Raw genomic sequence first — 26,629 nt, 5'->3', positions numbered from 1 at the left:
TCGAAGAATGGCGCCAAAAGCGGAAACCGCGCCCACCAACAGAGACTGTGATGCTGGAAGTGTCCATCAGCGTAAGAGAACTGCCCCTGGAACTGAAGTTGCCCCGGGACCACCCTCAATGTGGGCAGAGACAGAAGAAGAGAACAAAGATGGGTGTCGCTTGGAGCAGTCTGGAGAGAGCGCACCTGGAGACAAGACGTCTGGAAGAGAGTCCAGAGAAAGCACACCCGGAGATGGAGGGAGAGCCAGGCAGCACCAACCCAGTGGTCAGGAGCCTGATGCGGGCCGCCACTCCAGGCAGCACCGACCCAGTGGTCAGGAGCCTGTTGCAGGTCGCCACTCCAGAAGGCCTGCTGGAGATCCTAACACAGCTCCCCCGAGACCGGGAGTGTGCACAGACCGCGCTGGAGGGCCTCGCACAGAGGTTGGCCCGGGTGCAACGAGAGACGTTGGCGGAGTGGAGCCGAGAGATGGCCCAGCAGACCGGAACCAGACAGCGGAGCACGCCACCCGAGACGAGGAGACAGACCGCCTCTGAGGATGGCGCAGGAGGACTAAAGGCCGGAGACGGCGCCGAGAAGGGAGCCGAACGAATGGAGGCAGGTAAAGGGGACGTCACTACCCCGAGCCGGGAAACCGCGTGCCTGCCCCAGCTCCCCGTCGCAGAGCCCGAAGTACCCCCTGCCGTGCCCGTCGCTGCAACGTCACCGCCGCAGACTAGGCCTCAAACGGAAGCCGCGACCCCTGTGACGTCACACGCCTCGACCCCGAGCGTGGCCAAGCAGGAAGTATCATCGGCCTGGTCGCAAGGCCTAGTACCCCCGGGCGCCGCAATACACAGCGCCCCCCTACCTCCGCGGAGCCCCCGGCCTGGTCGCAGGGCCCAGTAACACAGGGCGCCGCCGTTCTTACGGTGCCCTTTACTTTCAAGGTGCCCCAGGCCTGGTCGCAAGGCCTGGTTAACCCGGGCGCCGCTACCACCACGGCGCCCATAACACCTAAAGTACCGCACCTGGGTGAGGACCTGTTCGCCCAGCATACGTGCCCGGATGGGCAGCCCTTCGTATGGCCCCAGGAATACATCCAGCTGGAGCTGCAAAAAGCAAGGGCCATGTGCGAACCCCTGATCCCGGCTCCAAAGCCCATAAAGAGGATCTCGCCCCCGCTAGAAGAGACCCAGTTTGAGTGGGATCCCACTGGAGAAGACCTCATGGGGTTCACTCAGGAGACTCGGGCGGCCGCAGCGGAGCATGCAGAGTGCTGCCGCCAGCAGCTCGAGGTCTTTGAGAGGGAGCGGAGAGAGAGGCGGGTCCGGGAACAACAAGCCCAAATAAGGAGCGCGGAGCAGAAGAGCCGGACCAGGAGAAACCCCCGTGCAGCGCATGGTCCCCGTACCATCGGGACTGTGATAAAGTTCAATCTGCAGCATGGGTGGGGTTTCATCAGGGATCACCGCACCCCAGGCGACGTCTTCGTGACCAGGAGAGACGTTGAGTCCCACCTACCGGAGGGACACAGAGGTCGTGACCTGTATTTAGGGGACGAGGTCACCTTCACCCGGCACAAGTGTGCCAAAGGACCCTACGCCCTCCATGTGCATCGCCTGACGGAGGAGGAGCTGCGGTGTGAGGAGGAGCAAGAGGACCCGGACGGGTCTGAAGAATCTAAAGAAGGAGCAGGAGGACGCCGTCGTTGAAGTACGGTAGAGAGAGACTGTACATAGTTACCCGTCAGGGTATAAGAACTGTTCTAGTTAAAATATAGTCCCCGTTGGGACCAGCCAATTGAACTGTTAACACCGTGTGTCCCTAAACCCAATACCTGGCCGAGGACTGAGAGCGGCCATATTCCCTTGTATATAGTTGCGCTTCCTAAAGCGCCCCCTACCGGTTTTATAGGAAACTGTTTTCTTAAAGAGACTGTAGCACTTTACCCGGTCACAAGTTGCACCGTGACCGGAGGAACCAGAAACAAGAATGTTTATATGAAAAGTTTATTGCTGATATATATATATGATGTTTTATATGTTTTATATGTTTATGTTTATGAAAAAAAATGTATGTTTGTGGATGTTTATATTTTACAGCCCGAGGACGTGCTGTGATTTACCAGGGGGGAATGTAGCACCCTGAGGATTCGGCTGCTACAGGGGTATTGCACCTCAAGCCAGAGGTGTGATATTCCACTCCCGGGTAAGGATGGAGTGTGGAACTGAGCTCAGTTAGCTGCATGCACTACACACATCCCATTTCCGGGGAACAGACCGATGGTACTCCCACTAGAGAAATGTGCAGGTACAACAGTGTCTGTTCCTGGCTGGAGTGGGAGGGGGGTGGAACATCCCAGTAGTGTAGGGGCAGATAGGGGGAGCAGTCTGGGTAGTGCTAGGAGCTCATTGGGTGCTGGTCACCTGAGCTCACACATAGAGGGAGTATATAAGGTGGGAACCATCTTAGATCAGGGTCAGTCAGTCAGTGAGACGTCAGTCTTTGCAGAGCAGTGGAGGAAAGCAGAGGAGCAGAGCAGCCCCAAGGCCAAGAGTGAGAGAGGAGTTTGAAAGACCCAGAGGGGGAGAAAGAAGGAACTCCAAGAGCCCAAATTAGACCAGAGGGTGAAGAGTTGGCAACAGGGTACCGGATCCCAAGCTGGCAGAGGCTACAGCACACCTTAGCCAGGAACCGGAGGTCGTGGGCAGGATCTGCCACGATCACCCACTAAATCCACCCGGAAGGCAGACCACGAATAGGGTCAGGGAACCCAGAGACAAGGGTTTACCACCAAGAGGCCCGAGGGAGCCGGACATAGGTGGATCCCTGGTGGGGAAGGCCAGAGACGAGGACAGGACAGAAAGGGAGCTCAGAACCACGCTCCAGAACTACTTGGGGGTTGGCCGAGTCCAGTACCTGGTGGACGCAGCACGGCTCGGGTGGTCACTCAAGGCCGGAGTGACCGGTTCAAGAACAGCAGTAAGTAAACAAACCCTGAACTGCACAGCCCGACTCTGACTCTCATTACCATCCTGACTGCACCTCCACAACCACCATCCTCTGCACCTGACCCCCTGAGGCTATACCCCTCCCGTTGGGGGTTATACTACCTGAGCTGCACATATACCAACAGCCTCAGCGGACCCTGCTGCAGCGGCGGCCTTTTGACCGCAAATCAACGGGTGGCGTAGTCGACACAAAAGAACATCTAGTAACATCATAAGGACTGCCACACACTGAGTTTGACACCCTGGGCACGGACCGGGTCACAGCCACTCGGAGACTACAACCCCCATCTGATCCGGCTCCGGGTATCCCCAACAACACTGGCCCAGGGGGCGCGTCAACTTTGGCGTAGTCGGCAGGATTACGTGCCCGCAACAACCGGGTACTGCGTGCCTGAAGAAAAGTACACCGTTACCTCAAAAAGAAGTCTCCTGCCGGTTCCGGAGGGTCCCCGCCATCGGGCCCCATCACAGGTCGTTTCCCGCCGGTTGTCCGCCATTTGCAGCTTTTTCCCGCCATCCATGGAGTTTCCCGCCACTGGGAGACGATTCCCGCCATTTCCAAAGATTTCCCGCCTTGGAAGAGCGGACGCCATTATGGGCGTGCCAGAGGGTGGCAAGAGGTCACCTCCCATCGTGGGCCAGGTCGAAGAATGGCGCCAAAAGCGGAAACCGCGCCCACCAACAGAGACTGTGATGCTGGAAGTGTCCATCAGCGTAAGAGAACTGCCCCTGGAACTGAAGTTGCCCCGGGACCACCCTCAATGTGGGCAGAGACAGAAGAAGAGAACAAAGATGGGTGTCGCTTGGAGCAGTCTGGAGAGAGCGCACCTGGAGACAAGACGTCTGGAAGAGAGTCCAGAGAAAGCACACCCGGAGATGGAGGGAGAGCCAGGCAGCACCAACCCAGTGGTCAGGAGCCTGATGCGGGCCGCCACTCCAGGCAGCACCGACCCAGTGGTCAGGAGCCTGTTGCAGGTCGCCACTCCAGAAGGCCTGCTGGAGATCCTAACACAGCTCCCCCGAGACCGGGAGTGTGCACAGACCGCGCTGGAGGGCCTCGCACAGAGGTTGGCCCGGGTGCAACGAGAGACGTTGGCGGAGTGGAGCCGAGAGATGGCCCAGCAGACCGGAACCAGACAGCGGAGCACGCCACCCGAGACGAGGAGACAGACCGCCTCTGAGGATGGCGCAGGAGGACTAAAGGCCGGAGACGGCGCCGAGAAGGGAGCCGAACGAATGGAGGCAGGTAAAGGGGACGTCACTACCCCGAGCCGGGAAACCGCGTGCCTGCCCCAGCTCCCCGTCGCAGAGCCCGAAGTACCCCCTGCCGTGCCCGTCGCTGCAACGTCACCGCCGCAGACTAGGCCTCAAACGGAAGCCGCGACCCCTGTGACGTCACACGCCTCGACCCCGAGCGTGGCCAAGCAGGAAGTATCATCGGCCTGGTCGCAAGGCCTAGTACCCCCGGGCGCCGCAATACACAGCGCCCCCCTACCTCCGCGGAGCCCCCGGCCTGGTCGCAGGGCCCAGTAACACAGGGCGCCGCCGTTCTTACGGTGCCCTTTACTTTCAAGGTGCCCCAGGCCTGGTCGCAAGGCCTGGTTAACCCGGGCGCCGCTACCACCACGGCGCCCATAACACCTAAAGTACCGCACCTGGGTGAGGACCTGTTCGCCCAGCATACGTGCCCGGATGGGCAGCCCTTCGTATGGCCCCAGGAATACATCCAGCTGGAGCTGCAAAAAGCAAGGGCCATGTGCGAACCCCTGATCCCGGCTCCAAAGCCCATAAAGAGGATCTCGCCCCCGCTAGAAGAGACCCAGTTTGAGTGGGATCCCACTGGAGAAGACCTCATGGGGTTCACTCAGGAGACTCAGGCGGCCGCAGCGGAGCATGCAGAGTGCTGCCACCAGCAGCTCGAGGTCTTTGAGAGGGAGCGGAGAGAGAGGCGGGTCCGGGAACAACAAGCCCAAATAAGGAGCGCGGAGCAGAAGAGCCGGACCAGGAGAAACCCCCGTGCAGCGCATGGTCCCCGTACCATCGGGACTGTGATAAAGTTCAATCTGCAGCATGGGTGGGGTTTCATCAGGGATCACCGCACCCCAGGCGACGTCTTCGTGACCAGGAGAGACGTTGAGTCCCACCTACCGGAGGGACACAGAGGTCGTGACCTGTATTTAGGGGACGAGGTCACCTTCACCCGGCACAAGTGTGCCAAAGGACCCTACGCCCTCCATGTGCATCGCCTGACGGAGGAGGAGCTGCGGTGTGAGGAGGAGCAAGAGGACCCGGACGGGTCTGAAGAATCTAAAGAAGGAGCAGGAGGACGCCGTCGTTGAAGTACGGTAGAGAGAGACTGTACATAGTTACCCGTCAGGGTATAAGAACTGTTCTAGTTAAAATATAGTCCCCGTTGGGACCAGCCAATTGAACTGTTAACCCCGTGTGTCCCTAAACCCAATACCTGGCCGAGGACTGAGAGCGGCCATATTCCCTTGTATATAGTTGCGCTTCCTAAAGCGCCCCCTACCGGTTTTATAGGAAACTGTTTTCTTAAAGAGACTGTAGCACTTTACCCGGTCACAAGTTGCACCGTGACCGGAGGAACCAGAAACAAGAATGTTTATATGAAAAGTTTATTGCTGATATATATATATGATGTTTTATATGTTTTATATGTTTATGTTTATGAAAAAAAATGTATGTTTGTGGATGTTTATATTTTACAGCCCGAGGACGTGCTGTGATTTACCAGGGGGGAATGTAGCACCCTGAGGATTCGGCTGCTACAGGGGTATTGCACCTCAAGCCAGAGGTGTGATATTCCACTCCCGGGTAAGGATGGAGTGTGGAACTGAGCTCAGTTAGCTGCATGCACTACACACATCCCATTTCCGGGGAACAGACCGATGGTACTCCCACTAGAGAAATGTGCAGGTACAACAGTGTCTGTTCCTGGCTGGAGTGGGAGGGGGGTGGAACATCCCAGTAGTGTAGGGGCAGATAGGGGGAGCAGTCTGGGTAGTGCTAGGAGCTCATTGGGTGCTGGTCACCTGAGCTCACACATAGAGGGAGTATATAAGGTGGGAACCATCTTAGATCAGGGTCAGTCAGTCAGTGAGACGTCAGTCTTTGCAGAGCAGTGGAGGAAAGCAGAGGAGCAGAGCAGCCCCAAGGCCAAGAGTGAGAGAGGAGTTTGAAAGACCCAGAGGGGGAGAAAGAAGGAACTCCAAGAGCCCAAATTAGACCAGAGGGTGAAGAGTTGGCAACAGGGTACCGGATCCCAAGCTGGCAGAGGCTACAGCACACCTTAGCCAGGAACCGGAGGTCGTGGGCAGGATCTGCCACGATCACCCACTAAATCCACCCGGAAGGCAGACCACGAATAGGGTCAGGGAACCCAGAGACAAGGGTTTACCACCAAGAGGCCCGAGGGAGCCGGACATAGGTGGATCCCTGGTGGGGAAGGCCAGAGACGAGGACAGGACAGAAAGGGAGCTCAGAACCACGCTCCAGAACTACTTGGGGGTTGGCCGAGTCCAGTACCTGGTGGACGCAGCACGGCTCGGGTGGTCACTCAAGGCCGGAGTGACCGGTTCAAGAACAGCAGTAAGTAAACAAACCCTGAACTGCACAGCCCGACTCTGACTCTCATTACCATCCTGACTGCACCTCCACAACCACCATCCTCTGCACCTGACCCCCTGAGGCTATACCCCTCCCGTTGGGGGTTATACTACCTGAGCTGCACATATACCAACAGCCTCAGCGGACCCTGCTGCAGCGGCGGCCTTTTGACCGCAAATCAACGGGTGGCGTAGTCGACACAAAAGAACATCTAGTAACATCATAAGGACTGCCACACACTGAGTTTGACACCCTGGGCACGGACCGGGTCACAGCCACTCGGAGACTACAACCCCCATCTGATCCGGCTCCGGGTATCCCCAAAAACACTGGCCCAGGGGGCGCGTCATATGTATGTACTGTATATTCTCAAGTGGCTAAGTGTAATTAAAGATGCCAATATGGCATTGAAACATGTTGCAAATAAAAAATCTTATTATCATCACTGTTGAAGTAGAACACCCCACCTAATGTGTTTAGATCCAGTTGGACAAATTACATTCTTTCACATCATTGAAAATATTGTATCCTATTGTGTTCCCTTTTTCTTGGTCATTACAGCATTTGTGCTGACATTAGGAAATAGGATCTTTTATTTAAAAAAACAGCTCTTTTCCATGAGTTATTCCCGCCACTATGTTTACTTGCTAACAATGTTATAAGTTTCTACAGTTGTGATCAAAAGTTTACATACCCTATTCTAAAAGACCAGTCTTTTCATATATTGAATTCAGAGAGCATTATAAGGTTAATAAAAAATTCTTCAGCTAGATATGATGTTTGTAAAAAATTCTTCATGAAACAATCGTGGTTTGCGATGTTGTAATTGAGATATGATTACACATGACATGATTTGATTATTGGTACTGTTTTAAAGATTAGTGTCAATATATTGGGGCTACTAATTATGTGGAGTGACCATTATAAAATCAATAATAAAAATTATAAAATGAATAATAAAAAGTTTTTTATACATAAAAATTATAATAAGTGATGTTCAAAAAATATTCTATAAAATTATATTATTTGTAATAATTGTGGATGGTCCATTCATATATTCTAATTAGGTGCATTTGATAATTAAAATCCTGATATACGAAAACATTTAGGTTTCTGTTTTTGTATTGGTATGGAGATATTATTTGCTTTCTATAATGTTTTATTATTATTTCATACATGTTGTATTTTGTGTTATATTCTGTTGTAGCTTTTGTATTTTTTACAATATTTTCTGTAATATTTTTTTGTAAACTTTGTATGATGTCATTTCCTTTAAATTCCTTTATATATGTGTGGAAGTTGTCTTGTTATCCACAATTGAAAAAAGCCTGCAATGGGCTGAAACGTCTTGTTGTAGTTTTCCTACATGTGGAATAAATGAACTGATAGAATACACGTGAGTGCCGGGATTTCTTTACTCTGTTTGCAATCTTTCCACGTGCACCACTACTACTAACGAGGACTACGGAGTGCCGACTCTTTCTTTGTATTTGTATCAGAAGTGCAGCAGACAGAGTCTGTATCAGGAGTGCAGCAGGCAGAGTCGGTATCAGGAGTGCAGCAGGCAGAGGCTGTATAAGGAGTGCAGCAGGCAGAGTCTGTATCAGAGTGCAGCAGGCAGGGTCTGATTCAGGAGTGCAGCAGGCAGGGTCTGATTCAGGAGTGCAGAAGGCAGAGTCTGTATCAGGAGTGCAGCAAGGACTGAAACGCAACTTTACACAACTTAAACTGCAGAACAGGTAGGTTCCAATAAAGCCAACCCAATAGATGGAGACCCAATCAGGATTCCCCACATTTAAAAAAATTAGTGGCAGATGCCAGCAAAGTGACATCAATTTCACCATTGTAGAAATAGCATAAATAAGAAGCACACCTCTTCCAGTACAGCCAATCCAGGAGATGGAGACCTAACCAGGAGTGTTCACATTGTCCTAAATAAGGGCCTAACATCACTGAAATGGCATCAATGTCATCAGACTACAAGTAGTTTAATGCAGACCCATACCTCTCCCAGTACAGCCAACCCAGGAGATGCAGACTCAATCGGAAGTGTTTACATTTAAAAAAAATAGGGCCTAAGACCACCACTTCCGTGGCCAACAGATTGGAGATGGTGGAGTTCAACCTCTTAGCTTTGTCATGTGTGGTATGAAACAATCTTTTATGTGACCACAACAGTGGGATTGAGAGCTGGCTGCAGTGCTGACAGAGGGCAGAGTACGGTGAAACGGACAAACCAATAGACCGGTGCAGGCGGAGATGTTACGGTGGATTGAGAAACGTGTCGTGTGCTCAGATAGACAAACACAGCAGGCATGTCCGCTTCACTTACAGCTGACGCGCTGTCTCTCAGCCTAACTGCAGTGGGTATACAGCTGGTTGTGTCGGACACCTGCGTGACACAACTTGGCACGGTGACAGAGGAGGAGAAAGAAGCAGCAGAGGTGTTTGATGGGGCGGCTGATTGTTGTTTATTGAAAATCAATTTAGAGTTTATCACGTTTATGTACCCGTTTGGGGAGAATAATATCTGCACCAAATGCTCAATTTCACTACAGTATAACTAGAGAAATGCATGGAGACCAAAATTTCTTCCACTACAGTCATCCCAATGGATGGAGACCCATTTAGGATTCCCCACACTTCCAAAAATTAGCAGCAGACACCAGCAAAGTGTAATCAATTTCACTACAGTAGAAATAGTGTAAATGAGACTCTCATCTCTTCCTGTACAGACAACCCAAGAGATGGAGACTTAACCAGGAGTGTTCACGTTGCCCTAAATGAGGGCCTAACAAACACAACCAAAGTGGCATCAATTTCACTAGGGTAAAGGTAATGCAAAGGAGGCCAAAACCAGTTCCTCTACAGCCAACCCAATAGATGGAGACCCAATCATGATTCTCCACATTTCAAAAAATTTGTGTCAGACACTAGCAATGTCTAATCAATTTCACTACAGAAGAAATAGTGTAAATAAGACCCACTCCTGTTCCAGTACAGCCAACCAAGGAGATAGAGACGTAACCAGGAGTGTTCACATTGCCCTAAATGAGGGCCTAACACCACCGAAGTGGCCTCAATGTCATCAAACTACAAGTAGTTTAACGCAGACCAAAACCTGTCCCTCTACAGCCAACCCAATGGATGGAGACACAATCAGAATTCTCCACATTTCCCAAAATTAGGGCCTAAAACCTGCAGTAACAGCAGCAAGAGCAGGCACAGAAGCCATATCACAGACTGCAATTTCAAAAGATCAATGCAGCACACTCAAGACGACAACATCGCCTACTCTGTACAGTCTGTAATTGGGGTGCAAAAGTCCTTGGAGATCCATGACTTGTTCATCTTGATGAAAGTTAGGGGACAGCCGGGTGCGCTTATCCGTAAAGACACTACCAGCAGCTCTGAAGACAGGTTCAGAGAGAACTCTGGCTGCCGGGCATGATAAAACCCCCAAGGTGTGAGAGGCAAGCTCAGGCCATTCATCCATTTTTGAAGACCAAAATGGAAAAGGGTCCAAACCCTCCCTGATGGTATTGATATTGAAATCTATATACTCCTACACCATCCTCTCCAGTCGTTTACCACGTGTCAGACTTGTACTCTGTTGTGCTGGTACATGAGCTGGTGCAAAAAATGTGTGAAAGGACTCCCAGAAATTTCTTCTGACACTTACTCTGCTGCTGCTAATATTTTGGTGTTGACGAAATGATGTGCCGGAGGTTGAAAGACTTCAGCTACGATGCACACTGTGTGCCTCACTGTTATCTTGGGGAAAACCTCTATTAAGGTTGCTTAAAATCTTGTTTCGATACTCCAACATAAGCGGGTCCCTTTCCAGGGCAGGAAGCAACTGGCAAAATTGACTCTTAGAACGTGGATCTAACAGAGTGGCAGCCCAGTAGTCAGCACTATTTTGAATCTTAACTATACAATGTGTTCCAAATTATTATGCAAATAATATATTCTCAGATTTTCCCAAATTACCTATATGAATTGCAGTCATTGTAATTTTCCAGTCAAATAACTATTAGAGTACAATTGAAAGGTTTTTGTACAAGCTGCCTATGATAACTAGAGATGAGCAGTGTTCGACTTGAACTGTTCGCCAATCTCAAATTCGAGCTATTTTGGTCGGTGTTCAAGCCGTTCGGCGAACACGAACAATTTGAAAAAAAATCGGCTATTCGAGGTTATGCTCGATAACTGTCCGTGCACCAAAATCATAACTGGATTTTTTCTCAGTAATGCTAAAAATTAATGTTAATACGCAGTTTGAGTGTACAGCGGGGCGGGGGGAGGGGCAGGGGATGGATCTCTGCAGAAATAATGAAGATCTCCATTTTTTTTTCTCTTTCCTGCATTTACAGTGGGGAGGTGCCGTCTGTCAAGCTATCGGCAGCACACACACGGAGCGAAGTCCTTTTTTTCACACAAGCAAGGGCATGTGTCATTGGCAGTGTATGTCACATGTCCTTGCCCTATAAGACGCAGCGATTTTCCCCGTCGCCACCATTTTCTCACTGCTGCAGCTGCGTGTTAGACGGCACCACAGTTGTTGTGTGCTCTATACTTTCAGTGTTAATTTCAAGCCAATTTTCGCACAAATCTACAGATAGCTTGGGAGTAGGGAATAGTTGTGATTGCAGTCCTTTTAAGGACTAGGTTACATCATTTCCTACGACTTTTATCAGGCAGGTCTGTGCTCTTAAATAGATAGGTTGGGAGTAAAGACTAATTGTAATTGCAGTCCTTTTGAGGACTAGGTTACATCATTTCCTACGACTTTTATCAGGCTACATCATTTCCTACGACTTTTATCAGGCAGGTCTGTGCTCCTAAATAGATAGGTTGGGAGTAAAGACTAATTGTAATGACAGTCCTTTTGAGGGCTAGGTTACATCAGTTCCTATCACTTTTTGCCAGGCAGGTCTGTGCCAGTGCTGTGCAAGTTTTTTTCACAGCATTTGGCTAAATCTAGCAAAGCAAATCCTTTTTGTCCTCTTGCAGTGTGTGTTAGTCAGTGGAGAAGCCTATCTGTGTTGCAAGCTACACTACATGTGTATAGAATACAAATTTTTTTACTGCACCTAGTGAAGTAAAACCTTTTGGGCATAGCATCATTCTATTAGTCCATCTAAACTAACCTCCACCAGGTTGCAAATTCAATATAATTTTTTCTGCATCTAGCTCTTAAAAAATATTTCGGCTTGTAGCAGTGTGTGTGACTTGTTCTATTAGTCCATCTATACTAACCTCCACCAGGTTGCAAATTCAAAATAATTTTTATCTGCATCTAGCTCTGAAAAAATATTTCGGCTTGTAGCAGTGTGTGTGACTTTTTCTATTAGTCCATCTATACTAACCTCCACCAGGTTGCAAATTCAATATAATTTTTATCTGCATCTAGCTCTGAAAAAATATTTCGGCTTGTAGCAGTGTGTGTGACTTGTTCTATTAGTCCATCTATACTAACCTCCACCAGGTTGCAAATTCAATATAATTTTTTTCTGCATCTAGCTCTGAAAAAATATTTCGGCTTATAGCAGTGTGTGGGACTTGTTCTATTAGTCCATCTATACTAACCTCCACCAGGTTGCAAGTTCAAAATAATTTTTATCTGCATCTAGCTCTGAAAAAATATTTCGACTTGTAGCAGTGTGTGGGACTTGTTCTATTAGTCCATCTATACTAACCTCCACCAGGTTGCAAATTCAATATAATTTTTATGTGCATCTAGCTCTGAAAAAATATTTCGGCTTGTAGCAGTGTGTGGGACTTGTTCTATTAGTCCATCTATACTAATCTCCATCAGGTTGCAAATTCAATATAATTTTTATCTGCATCTATCTCTGAAAAAATATTTGGCCTTCTAGCACTGTGTGGGACTTGTTCTATTAATCCATCTATACTGACCTCCACCAGGTTGCAAATTCAATATAATTTTATCTGCAACTAGCTCTGAAAAAATATTTTGGCTTGTAGCAGTGCGTGGGACTTGTTCTATTAGTCCATCTATACTAACCTCCACCAGGTTGCAAATTCAATATAATTTTTATCTGCATCTAGGTCTGAAAAAATATTTTGGCTTGTAGCAGTGTGTGGGACTTGTTCTATTAGTCCATCTATACTAACCTCCACCAGGTTGCAAATTCAATATAATTTTTATCTGCATCTAGCTCTGAAAAAATATTTCGGCTTGTAGCAGTGTGTGGGACTTGTTCTATTAGTCCATCTATACTAACCTCCACCAGGTTGCAAATTCAATATAATTTTTTTCTGCATCTAGCTCTGAAAAAATATTTCGGCTTGTAGCAGTGTGTGGACTTGTTCTATTAGTCCATCTATACTAACCTCCACCAGGTTGCAAATTCAATATAATTTTTATCTGCATCTAACCCAGCCAATACTTTTGGGCTAATACCACAGTTTGGCCACTCAGCTCTGCTCGGTTCCCATATATTGTTTTTGGTGCAAACAACACCAGAGTTGTGAATTAGTTAACCACCAAAATGAGTGGAAAAAGGCCTGCTGCTGGTGGAAAGGGGAATAGGCGTGTTGGGAAGGGAAAAAAAGGTTGTTTCCGTGGGGTAGGTGTTAAAGCAACAGTAACATCTGCAGAAGAAAGACCATCTTCCTGCCAAACTAAGATGTCTACTTCTTTTAGCGGACAATGTGATAAGATCCCTTTCTTACGGCCACGCCAATCGCTACAAATTCCAGATGAGGCACAAAAACAGCAGGTGAATCAACGGATATCAAGTGCTCCTTTAAGTGGGCTCTTCTCCACGTCAACTTCAACATCACAAATACTCCAGTCCTCAGAGGTGTCACCCCAATCGCACTTGCTTCCTCACAGCTCCCAAGTCTCCAGCTGCCCATCTGAGTATGGGGTAGAACAGATGGTTGAGTCTGCAGAGCTGTTTACTCATACTATAGCCTGGGAATCAGAGGTCGGCTCCAGAGCTTCTGTGAATCCAGACGAGGAAATGATCTGCACTGATGCCCAGAATCTTTATGAGTCAGATCGAGGACCAGACGCAGAAGGTTCTGACCATAATGTAGACCCTCGTTCCCAAACTGTAACTCCTGTTGGAGGAGACAATGAGGAAGACGATGATGAGACTCAAATACCTGATTGGAGCAACAACTTTAGTTTTTTGTCAGGGCAGGAAGAGGTTGTCTCTGAGGACGACGGGTGTGATAACACACAGGGTGATGATGACGAGGTTGGAGATCCCACTTACTGTCAACCCACAGTCAGCCAAGAGATGAGGTCAGCAGAAGAGGTGGAGGATGCTAGTGATGACGAGGTCAGGTTGCGCCTTTCTGGACAGAGACGTAGTACTGGAAGCACGTCAACAACTGCATCCTCAAACACAACTCTGCCTCTGACCACAAGTCGTGGTGGCTCATCAGGTCGCATGGGTGCTAAGCCTTGCATAGCCTGGGCATTTTTTCAGATCGATAAAGATGACCCAACTCGTGTTATCTGTAACATTTGTCAGCAAAAGCTAAGTAGAGGCCAAAAAATACATAGTTTGAGTACTTCATGAATGAACCGGCACATGGATATGAAGACTAAGTTGCGGTGGGAAGCTCAGTGTGCTACAATGCGGCCTAGCCGGCCGGGCCAACCACCGTCTGCCACATCTTGTGCATCCGCGGCCTCTTCATCCTCTGTGACTGGGGGGACAGCAGTCACACCTGTTTTGGGACGCAGACCTGCCACCTCTTTACCCGCAACAGCCAGTGTGATTGGCAGGTCATCATTTTCTTTGGAGGTGGAAACACCAGCTGGTGTTAAGCGCTGTCCGACATCGATAGCACCACCTTTGGATCAAGGCAACCTAACATGTCCACCTGCATCTTCCTCACAGACCGGCAGTTTGCCGGGGACTCCCTTCTCAACCCTGTCTAAGCACAACAGCCAGCCCCCCAAGTAAAAGACCATTTCCTCCTAGCCATGAGAAAGCTAAGAGGTTGAATTTCACCATCTGCAAGCTCTTGGCTACAGAAATGCTGCCTTTCCGCCTGGTGGACACAGAGGATTTTCGAGACCTTATGTCCGTCGCAGTGCCCCAGTACCAGATGCCCAGTCGTCACTACCTCTCAAAGAAAGGTGTGGCTGCGCTCCACCAGCATGTCGCACACAACATCACCGCTTCTTTAAGAAACTCTGTGTGTGACAGGGTGCATTTCACCTCAGACACTAGGACGAGTAGGCATGGACAGGGGCATTACATGTCGCTGACTAGGCACTGGGTAACTATGGTGACAGCAGGACAAGGGGCTGCTGTCCAAGTCTTGCCGTCCCCACGAGTTGTGCGTCAATCCTCTTTTTCTCAAAGTTCCTCCATTGCTTCTGCCTCCTCAACATCCTCTCGGTCCTCCACCTGCACCCAAAGCCTGTCTGGTCATGCCACAAGGTTTCTAACTGCGCAGAAGGGATCCTGCACACCTCCTTACTATGCTTGCAGCAGGGCTCAATGTCATCAGGCGGTTTTTACTTTGAAATGTCTGGGAAATGTGAGTCACACAGCTGAGGAGTTGTGGTCAGCTCTGGAGAACCAGTTTCATGAATGGTTGTCTCCACTGGACCTGAAACCAGAGAAGGCCGTGTGCGACAATGCTGCAAACCTCGGTGAGGCCCTTCGCCAGGGCAATGTCACACACGTGTCTTGTATGGCGCATGTGTTGAACCTCGTTGTCCAGCAATTTTTAGCTCACTATTCCGGACTAGATGGCCTTCTGCAGAGGGCACGGTCGCTGTGTGCTCACTTCCGCCGTTCGCATCCCGCAGCTCAGCGACTTACTTCTCTACAGAAGTCGTTAGGCCTGCCACTTCACCGGCTAAAATGCGATGTGCCTACCCGGTGGAATTCAACTCTGCACATGTTGCAGCGACTGTGACAGCACCGACAAGCCCTGGTGCAATATGTTGTGACGTATAGCCTGGGCCAACAAGTTCCAGAGGTGGGGCAAATCACGCTGGAGGAGTGGTCTCAGATCAGGGACCTATGCACCCTTCTGCACAGTTTTGAAATGGCGACGAAGATGTTTAGTGCTGACGATGCCATTATCAGCATGACTATTCCAGTAATTTACATGCTGGAGCACATGTTAAACAGAATTCGGAGTCAGGTGGTGGCACAAGAGGAGGTGGAGGAAGTAGAGGAGGAGGAGTTGTATGCGGAAGGGCTAACATCTGCAAGGTCCAGATGGTCGGCAGCACCAAGGCGGCAGGCATGTGAGGGTGGGGGAGATGGTTTTACCAGGGCGCATGGTAGCAGCCAAACTAGTGAGGAAGGTGCAGGAGAAGTGGAGGACGAACTGATGGAAGACTCATCAGATGAGGGAGACCTTGATCACATTTCTGTTGTGCGAGGTTGGAGGGAGAGGGCAGAGGAAGGAAGCATGAATGTTACCTCGCCACCAACACAACAGGGACTGGATGCGCAAGACACATGAGTGCCTTTTTGCTGCACTACCTGCAACATGACCCTCGAATTGTGAGAATTAGAAATAATCCTGACTACTGGGTTGCCACACTGTTAGATCCCCGGTACAAAAGTAAATTTGCAGAAATTATTCCTGCCATAGAAAGAGATGCACATATGCAGGAGTATCAGCAGAGACTGTTACACAATCTTACATGTGCTTTCCCCCAAAACACTAGTGGTGCACGTAGTGAATCTCACAGTTCCAAATTGCCAACCGTGGGACCGTCGAGTGTTCAGCACTCAAAATGTAACAGAAACACAGTATCTGCTGGTAACATCAATTTTGCGGAATCATTTCACCACTTTTTTAGCCCATCCTTTGCAAGGCCACAGGAGACAAGAAGTCTGACACATAGTCAATGCCTAGAGACGATGGTACAGGAGTATCTCCAAGTAAACATTGAAGCCATGACTGTGTCACTGGACCCTTGCTCTTTTTGGGCTTCCAATCTGGATAAATCGCCGGAGCTCGCCACTTACGCCTTGGAGATCTTGTCATGCCCCGTAGCCAGCGTTCTGTCTGAACGTGTGTTCAGCACTGCTGGTGGTGTGCTGACAGATAAGCGCACGCGGCTCTCCACTGATAATGTAGACCGACTCACGTTCATAAAGATGAACAAATCATGGTTCCGAAACGACTTTTCTACCCCTGTGTCATCCTGGGGAGAGTAAAAGCTTGATGATTTGCTAAAATCAACTCACCAACCATTTTAAGCTTTCAAATTACTAATCATGTTTATCTGTATCTTGGCTGGAAAATAATTTGGGCCTTGTAGCAGTGTGCAGTACTGATTCTATTAGGCCATCTCTACTAAACTCCACCAGATTTAAAATTACTAATCATGTTTATCGGTATCTTGGCTGGAAAATAATTTGGGCCTTGTAGCAATGTGCAGTACTGATTCTATTAAGCCATCTATACTAAACTCCACCAGATTTAAAATTAATAATCATGTTTATCTGTATCTTGGCTGGAAAATAATTTGGGCCTTGTAGCAGTGTGCAGTACTGATTCTATTAGGCCATCTATACTAAACTCCACCAGATTTAAAATTACTAATCATGTTTATCTGTATCTTGGCTGGAAAATAATTTGGGCTTTGTAGGAGTTTGCAGTACTGATTCTATTAGGCCATCTATACTAAGCTCCACCAGCTTTCAAATTAATAATCATTTTTAGCTGCATCTAGCCCGGAAAATAATTTTTGGGCTCCTAGATGCACAAGACACATGAGTGCCTTCTTGCTGCACTACCTGAAATATGACCCTCAGATTGTCAGAATTCGAAATAATCCTGACTACTGGGTTGCCACTCTCTTAGATCCCCCACACTCTTCGATCAACCTTTTCATTTTAATAAAGAACAAAAAAATGGTCATTTTTGAAATTATAAGCATTAGCAGGTGATTAGAAACTGAAATCAAACAGTTTTCAACTCAAAACTTTATTCTAGGTGATCTTACATTTGCACATAGGACACCTTGTTCGAAAGGAGCTTCTGAACTCTCTCGTCCTTTGAATTTGTCGGGTTTTGGATGGTTTCTGCTTCAATTGTTTTGCATGAGGACAGAATACCCTCCCAGAGCTGTTGCTTAGATGTGAACTGCCTCCCGCCATCAGAGACACTCCTTTTGATGATGCTCCAGAGGTTCTCAAAGGGGTTGAGGTCAGGGGAGCATGGGGGTCACACCATAAGTTTGTCACCTTTTATGCCCATATCAGCCAGAGATGCAGATGTGTTATGTGCAGCATGAGACGGTGCAATATCATGCATGAAAATGATCTTGCTGCGGAATACACGGTTCTTCTTCTTGAACCATGGCAGGAAGTGCTGTTTGAGAAACTCCACATACATTATGGAGTTCATATTTACCCCTTCAGGGATCCTAAAGGGGCCGACAATCTCTCTCCCCATGATTCCAGCCCAAAACATTACTCCACCTCCTCCTTGTTGGCGACATAGCCGTGTTTGCGTGGGGTGTCCATCAACCAGCCATCCTCCACTCCATCCATCTGGACCATCGAGCATTGCACGGCACTCATCGGTGAACAAAACAGTTTTTAAGTCAGTCTTCATGTACTGTTTGGCCCAATGGAGCCATTTCTGCTTGTGTACAATGGATAGAGGAGGTCGACAGGATGGCTTACGCACAGCTGCAAACCTCTGAAGGACCCTACATCTTGTTGTTCGGGGGACGTTGGAGGCACCAGCAGCTTCAAAAACTTGTCTGCCGCTATGACAAGGCTTTTTTGCCGCTGCTCTTTTAACCTGACGTAATTGCCTGTAGGAAAGAGTCCTCAATTTGCCCTTATCAGCACGCACATGTGTGTACTGTGAATCAGCTACATACTTCTTGATTGTGCGATGATCAGGATGAAGTGTCTTGGCAATGTTGATTGTAATCATGCCTTGACCTAACACTCCACAATTTGTTGCTTCTCAGCAGCCGACACATCCTTTTTCTTTCCCATTTTGGCAGAAAATGTAGGCTGCTTAATAATGTGGGACAGCCTTCTTAAGTAGTCTTGCCTTTCATTGGACACACCTGCCAAACTAATTAGCACAGGTGTCTGCAATTGCTTACAGTGATATAAAGAGCCCTGACACACATCACCATCAATGAGTTTAACTGACAAACAAACAAATTCTTACCTTATCACTCCTAAACACTTTTTGCATAATAATTTGGAACACAGTGAACATGTGCTTTTCCACAAAACACCAGTGGTTCACGTAGTGAATCTTACAGTTCTAACTTGCCAACCATGGTCTGTATGGAGTTGTTCAATAAAGGGCCCTAAATTAAGATAACATAGATGGGAGAGGTCTCTATGAATATGAATTCCTAAGTATTTGATACCCTGTGAGGGCCAGGCAAAGGGAAAGTTGGACTGGATGGAATCCTGTATGGATTTGGGGAGGGAGACATCGAGGGCCTCAGACTTCGCTGTATTGATTTTAAAATTTGACCATGTAACAAAGTGATCTATTTCAGCCATAACAGCAGGGATGGATATATGTGATTGAGTGATATATACTAGGACATAATCAGAAATGCAGAGCACTTGTACTCGGTGCCTCACACCTCAATCCACCTAATATTGGGGTTATGGCGAATTGATGAGAGCAGGTGCTCCGTCACTAGGATGTTTAAGAGAGGGGACAGAGGACATCCCTGCCTTGTTCCATTGGTGATTATGAAAGATGATGAAAATGTTCCATTTATCTTCAGCCTAGGTGACATATTGTGATACAGGGCCGTGATTTTGGCTATAAAAGGGTCCCCTAGACCCGTACCCCAAGCTTTTTAAGAGAATAATATATGGCGTGCCAGGAGACTCTATGGAATGCTTTCTCAGCATCCAACGAGAGTATCTAATTACAAATTTTTAAATGCATCTAGCCCAGGAAATACTTTGTGCCTAGTAGCAGTGTCTGCTAGTCAGCGGATTATCCCAGCTGTTAAGCAAGCTACACCACCTGTAGTGTGGACACTTAATTTTTTCAAAGGAAATGCTTCGGGCCCCCGGGAGGCACCCCAAGGCACAGGGGCAGGGACTGGCGGAAGGACGCCTTGCGGTGGACCGCCAAGCTCGATCCTTATAAAAGCTTTTTAACTGCAGCAGCTTTAGTGGATGCTACTAGAGCAGGAATTCCCGCAGCTGCAGACTTGCCCTCCAATAGATCCTTGTAAAAGGATTTAAAGTGTACTCATTCAAATTAGAGAGACAATTTAAATTGAAAAGATTAGACCTTCCTCCACCGCAGGGGGGCTCGCTCGACCCACCAGCGGACAGGCACCAGTACTGGGAGAGGGGGGCTGGCCGTCAGGGTACACCGCAGCTCTGGCACAAACCTGGCGACACAGAGGTCGCACGGGCAGGAACGGACTGGCCATGTAGGCTTCGCACTTTTTTGGTTTTAGAAGGGCATGATATGCCTATATCTGTGTCTCCCCCTCCTTTTACTCCTCCACCTCTTTTCTTTTCGCATGACTATATGTACTTGTCACTTTTCCATGTGTTAGTTGTGTCTTCTGAGCAGTTTGTCAGCTTTTGGACACCTTTGAAGGTGTTTTCTATGTGTTTCTATGTGTTTTTGTTTGCCTGCCATTGGTTTTAACGGTGTTTGAAGGTGTTCGAAGAACAGTTCGGCGAACATACGGGTGTTCGACGAACCGAACTGAAGTCGAACATTAAGGGGGTGGCTCAACACTAATGATAACAGTATATTTTAAAAAAAATAAAAAACTCAAACTGCACTCAAAATGCATGTTTCAAATTATTATGCACAGCAGAGTTTTCAACCTTTTCATTTTAATAAAGAACAAAAAAATTGTCATTTTTGAAATTATAAGCATTAGCAGGTTATTACAAACTGAAATCAAACAGTTTTCAACTCAAAACTTTATTCTAGATGATGTTACATTTGCACATAGGACCGCTTGTTCGAAAGGAGCTTCTGAACTCTCTTGTCCATTGAATTTGTCAGGTTTTGGATGGTTTCTGCTTCAATTGTTTTGCATGAGGACAGAATACCCCAAGCTATACGTCATGACATACTGTGTCAAAACTCGTTGCTGCTGACACAGTCACTGCAACATGTCCAGAGTGGAATTCCACCAAGTTGGCATATCACAGATCAACCTGTTAACTGGCACGGACAAAGATCTCTGTATCGATGCAAGTCAAAGACATGAGGGGTGCGAATAGCGGAAGTGAGCGCACAGTTTTCGTACTTTGTGAAGCAGCTCATCCAGGCCAGGATAGTAGCGGAGAAATCGCTGTGCCATCAGGTTGAGGACGTGAGCCATGCAAGGCTTGTGTGAGAGCTTGCCTCAGCCTTGGGCCACTAACAGGTTCGCACCGCTATCGCACACGGCCTTCCCTGGCTCTAGGTTCAGTGGAGACAGCCATTGCTCAAACTGAGCCTGGAGAGCTGCCCACAACTCTTCACCTGTATGACTGCGATCTCTAAGGCATATTAATTTGAAGACTGCCTGATTACAGTGAGCCCTGACTGCGCAGTACAGAGATGGTGTGTATTTGCTACACACCCTTGGAACGTGTGTCTCGTCAAGGCTGAGGTTGAGTGCACAGGTTGCACTGTTGGAAGGCGTGTCTCATTAAGGTTGAGGTTGAGGGTGCAGGTAGAGGCCCTAGAGTAGGTGGAGGATACAGAAGCAGCGGAGGAAGTGGGAAATACAGAGGTTTCTTCTGCAAGTCTTGGGGATTCCAAGATTTGTGGAGCAGTCCCTTGGCTGCCTGCCCCCACAGTCACCAGAGTCACCCAGTGCCCATTCAGCGAGATGTAACGCCCTTGGCCACGCTTAATCGTCCAGTTGTCTGTGGTGAAATGCACACTGGCACACGTAGATTTAGACAAGGAACAGGTGATGTTGTCTGCGACATGGTGGTGTAGCGCAGGCACAGCTTTCTTAGAGAAGTAATGGAGACTGGGCAACTGGTACTGGAGGACTGCAACGGCCATCAGTTTTCGGAAACCGTCTGAATCTACCAGGCGGAAAGGCAGCATTTCCGTGGCCAACAGATTGGAGATGGTGGAGTTCAACCTCTTAGCTTTGTCATGCGTAGGATGAAACAATCTTTTATGTGACCACAACTGCGGGACCGAGGGCTGGCTAAGGTGCTGAGAGAGGGCGGAGTATGGTGAATCGGAAAAACTAGTGGAGCGTGAGTGAGGTGCAGATGTTACGGTGGATTGAGAAAAATGCGGTGTACTCGGTGAAACAAACACAGAAGGCATGTCCACTTCCGTTATAGCTGATGGGCTGTCATTCAGCCTGACTGGAGCGGGTAAAGAACCGGAGTTTCTGCGATGGGAGACCTGCTTGACAATACTTGGCACGGTAACAGAGGAGGAGGAAGGAGCAGTGGATGCAATTGATGTGGCAGCTGATGGCTGTTGAGGTGCGCTGGTCTGCATTTCAGTGCGGTAAGATTCCCAGCGTAAAGAATGTTGCTTGAGCATGTGAACGTTCATGCATGTAGTAGACAAATTATTGCAGTTTTTCCCTCTACTGAGTTTTTTACCGCAAAGTTTGCCGATAATGTGAGTTAGCTCATGCTTTGCAGTGACAAAAAAGGCCCATGCTAAGCAACCCTTGCTGCCCCTGCGAGCTGCAGACCCGTGACCGCTGCTGGCCACAGCTAAGGTTGTGGCTAAGGATGCAGTGGTCCTCATGCTTGCATCACTCCATGTCTGCGCCATAGGGCAAAATGTGACCTCCTTGTCTTCCTCCTCCACCTCCTCACATGAGCTACCCGGGTGCGTGATCTTCAACCTCATCATCATCCAATGTGTTATCTCATTCCTCACCCTCAGAGTGACCCCTCCCCTCTTTTGCCCTGACAGCACAGTACATTCCGCATGAGCCTCAGGTATCTGAGTCTCATTGGGATCACCTCTCTCCCCTGCGGTTAACGTCTGTTGACGAGGGTCAGGAACCTGCCCGGACCCTACTTCATCCTGCCCCGAATCTAAGCTAAAAATAAATTGGGCATCGGTGCAGATGCTGTCCTCCCCTTGACTATGTGACTGTTTGGAGTACACTTCTGATGCCCATGGTGTAGAATGGGTGAAGCGTTCTACAGACTCACCCACCTGTGATTCGCTACAGTCAGTTGGGCAGTTGGCCAGTTGTGATGCAGGGGAAAGCATGGGTAAATGGGGTGCCACCTCTGTGGACTGTACTGCGTGTGATGTTGAGATGGAGGAAGAAGAGGAGAGGCCACTGGAAGCAGAGCTTGCCATCACACTGGAGCACCTGCTCTTTCTGGGCCTTATCAACAAGGTGTATCGCTGTGCGGCTGCCAAAGGAAGTGACTGCAGTAGGCCATCCACTAACATAAGTAATCAGTTGTCTTTGGATAGGACCTCTTTGTGCTGGTTCACTAGTGCTTTCACTAACATTACCACGTAACACACGTACACCTTGAACACCAAGCCTATTCGCCCTTCCACCATGCCCTCTCTTTTTCCCACTTATGTTGGTCAGATACAGTGGTAGGAGCACGCAGTTAACTAAAGAAAAATGTTTTTTTCCTGTGCTCAGCACACACCTGAATTTCAGCGACACTAAATGACAAGGTAAGATATAGCCTGCCGTATAACGTTACTAACAGACAAAAGAAATTTGTTAGTGTGCATGAGCCCGATAAAACCTAAGAGATATTCTCCAAACAATTTCAAACTGAAATGTCCCCTGCTGCATCACTTTAGGAACAGAAGAAAATTTTTATTGAATGTGGATGAGGCCAGTATGACATAGAATATATGCTCCAAAATATTTCAATCTCAGATCTAGCCAGTTGCATCACTTTACTCAGAGCAAAAATATTTTTAGATTACTCTGCATAAGCTCTGCGTCCAGCTGACTTTGACCACCACTGACGTAGTAGCTGACTTATAGCGCTGTATGAATTTTGGCACAAGAAAAAATATTTTTTGTACTGGGCCTAGTAAGAGAAGTTTTTTTTTTTTTTTACTGTGAAACCAGGACAAGTTCAACGCCACTCAAATAGGATCTGCCTTTTAGTAGACTGGATCAACTTTGACACAAAAACCTTTGCTGGACTCTGCCTGCCAACCAAAAATATATATAGGTTTGACTGTGCGTACAAGCTGAATTTGACCGCCACTGACGTAGTAGCTGGCTTATAGCACTGTATGACTTTTGGCACAGGAAAAAATATTTTTTGGACTGGGCGTAGCAAGAGAAAAAATTTGTTTGTTTTACTCTGAAACCACCTGAAGTTCAACTCCTCTAAAATAGTATCTGACACTAAAAAAAACTTTAGTGCACACAGCGTTCAATATCACAAAAGCAACAGAAAAAAAAAACTGATTTTGTGCTCTGCAATAAGAAGCTCTGCAGACTGTGCAGAGCACAATTTCAACCCCACTAAATGAAAAGGTGCACTGCGCTTGCTTGATCGCATTAACAAAAAGATTCAAGGTATACTGAGACATGGAGCTCTATACCAGCGGTGCACAGCACTATTGTATGGCATGGGCCCTCTGTTTCTGTCAGAATCTCAGTACTTGCACAAGAACACCCAAAATGTGCTGCACCAGCGGTTGCTGAGGTACACAGGCCAGGAATTATCTACACTATCTGACTACCACACAAGCGCCCATCTATCTAGCTAATATCTCTCATTACACAGGAGAACACTGAGCTGCGTCTGTCTCCAGCAGTGACATGGATATAATGGCGCTGAGGGAATATGGCTGCTTTTCATATTGAGAGGACATGTGATTTCTGCAGCCAATTGCAGAAGCCCTTATGTCTGCAAAATGTAGATGCTTCCTGCGCTATGATTGGCTGGCCGCGCTTTCCTCAGTTAAAGTTACCGCCCACAGGAAAAGAAAAAACAGTGCACCGCTGATCTGACCTGTTCTAAGCTCTCCTCACACTCACCTGGCACATGTCACCGCTCATCATACACTGGCACTATGTTAACAAAACTGTTCAAAATGCCGCGGTTGCCCTGTATTCGCGGTCCCGTGCAAATTCGTCGTACTTTTTTTCTGATTTTAAGAAGTGTCTAGATCGGAGGTGATTTTTTGTGGTCCTCACTTTAGCCACTCCGATCTAGACACTTCACTTCTGAGGAGACTAGATCATAGTTGCTGGAGTGAGTGCCGCAAAAAATCATCTCCGATCTAGACGCAACCTTGCCAGGAGCAATATTCAAATACTTGGGCGGTGCCAGCAGTGACTGTATGCAGTGCTGCCCATGACTGAATAGCAGAATCACACCCCTATGACTAAATACAGCAGGTAGAACAAAGTGTATATAATGTTATAAAATCATTATACTACCACCGATTTTAATGAAAAAAACTTGTTAGTGATGCACATTGCATCACTAACAAAGCAATTGTGGCAGTGTACATAGCAACTAGGACGTGACAGGTTCCCTTTAAATGCATGCCCCATCTTATCAATTTTATCAATGTTCTCCAGGATGTCTTTCCCCTCCTCTGATTCTCTCTTACTTACTCTTATATTATTAAAAAGTCTTATGTTTTGTATTTGGGAATATAAAATATAAATTTTTTATCTATTTTAGTTCTTCTTTTCCATGGAGGTAAGCAGTCAGGTGACAAAGTGTTTGCAACCAATGGCGTAGAAGAAAATTTTGAAAATGCTCAGAAGACGTGCAAAGAAGCTGGTGGTGTTCTGGCAACCCCAAGAAATGCAGCAGAAAATAGTGCCACTCAAGACATACTCCACACCAAGGGGGAATTGGCCAAGGCATTTTTGGGCATATCAGACTTACAAGTAGAAGGCATATTTAGATACTTATCAGGTGAGAAGATCTTATTTACTAGCTGGAACCTAGGAGAGCCAAATAATAGCAAGGACAATGAAGACTGTGTAGAGATTCAAGACAATGGAAAATGGAATGACATTCCTTGTAATTTACTTCGACTAGTTATATGTGAATTCCAATAAAGTTATTCAAACAGTACATTCTGGAACATTAAATATTTAATGCCAGAGCAATACATAAAAACATTTCACACAAGGTTTGCTGATGACATAATATCTAATTTTCTTTAATTCAGGTAATATTTTGCAATTCGTAAAAAGCCTTGTAAGCAATAGAATTTGTGACTCTTACCTAGAATTATTTTTTTATGAATAGAGATAATAGAATGAATTGTTTTGATGTTAATCCTACAATTGCATACACCATAGTGTCATACTGTGGTATCTCCACTGTTTAGAAATCTTTGATTAAGTCAACACTCTAATTCAGCACCATACACAGTATTTACATACAGGTGCATCTCACTAAATTCGAATATCATCAAAAAGTTAATTTATTTCAGTCCTTCAATACAAAAAGTGAAACTCCTATATTGTATAGAGCCATTACAAACAGAGTGATCTATTTCAAGTGTTTATTTCTGTTAATGTTGATGATTATGGCTTACAGCCAATGAAAACACAAAAGTCATTATCTCAGTAAATTAGAATACTTTATAACAACAGCTTGAAAAATGTTTTTTGAAATTCGAAATGTTGGCCTACTGAAATGTATGTTCAGTAAATGCACTCAATACTTGGTCGGGGCTCCTTTTGCATCAATTACTGCATCAATGCGGCGTGGCATGGAGGCGTACAGCCTGTGGTACTGCTGAGGTGTTATGGAAGCCCAGGTTGCTTTGATAAAAGCCTTCAGCTCATCTGCATTGTTGGGTCTGGTGTCTCTCATCTTCCTCTTGACAATACCCCATAGATTCTCTATGGGATTAAGGTCAGGCGAGTTTGTTTTAAACCAGGTATTGGTACTTTTGGCAGTGTGGACAGGTGCCAGGTCCTGGAGGTGAATGAAATTTCCATCTCGAAAAAGCTTGTCAGCAGAGGGAAGCATAAAATGCTCTAAATTTCCTGGTAGATGGCTGCGCTGACTTTGGTCTTGATAAAACACAGTGGACCTACACCAGCAGATGACATGGCTC

The 26,629-nt window shown here is 47.3% G+C and overlaps 1 protein-coding gene across 2 annotated transcripts in view; it reads left to right on the top strand.

Annotated features, from left to right (window-relative positions):
* The window catches only part of LOC141273718 (mannose-binding protein-like), a 205,594-nt gene extending 179,968 nt beyond the window's left edge, over nucleotides 1-25,626 (top strand). For both annotated transcript variants that reach the window (XM_073685990.1, XM_073685991.1), the window contains exon 5: nucleotides 25,231-25,626. In XM_073685990.1, coding sequence (XP_073542091.1) covers nucleotides 25,231-25,616 — 386 coding nt within the window. In that variant the 3' untranslated portion in view covers nucleotides 25,617-25,626. The remainder of the gene's footprint in view (nucleotides 1-25,230) is intronic.
* The last annotated feature ends 1,003 nt before the right edge of the window (nucleotides 25,627-26,629 follow it).

The sequence above is a fragment of the Phyllobates terribilis genome, unplaced genomic scaffold (assembly GCF_046119375.1).
Source record: "Phyllobates terribilis strain yellow unplaced genomic scaffold, ASM4611937v1 Scaffold_5__5_contigs__length_657084704, whole genome shotgun sequence".
NCBI classification, from domain to species: Eukaryota; Metazoa; Chordata; class Amphibia; order Anura; family Dendrobatidae; genus Phyllobates; species Phyllobates terribilis.
Note: the sequence above shows the minus strand (reverse complement) of the source record. Positions and strands in the feature narration are given on the sequence as shown.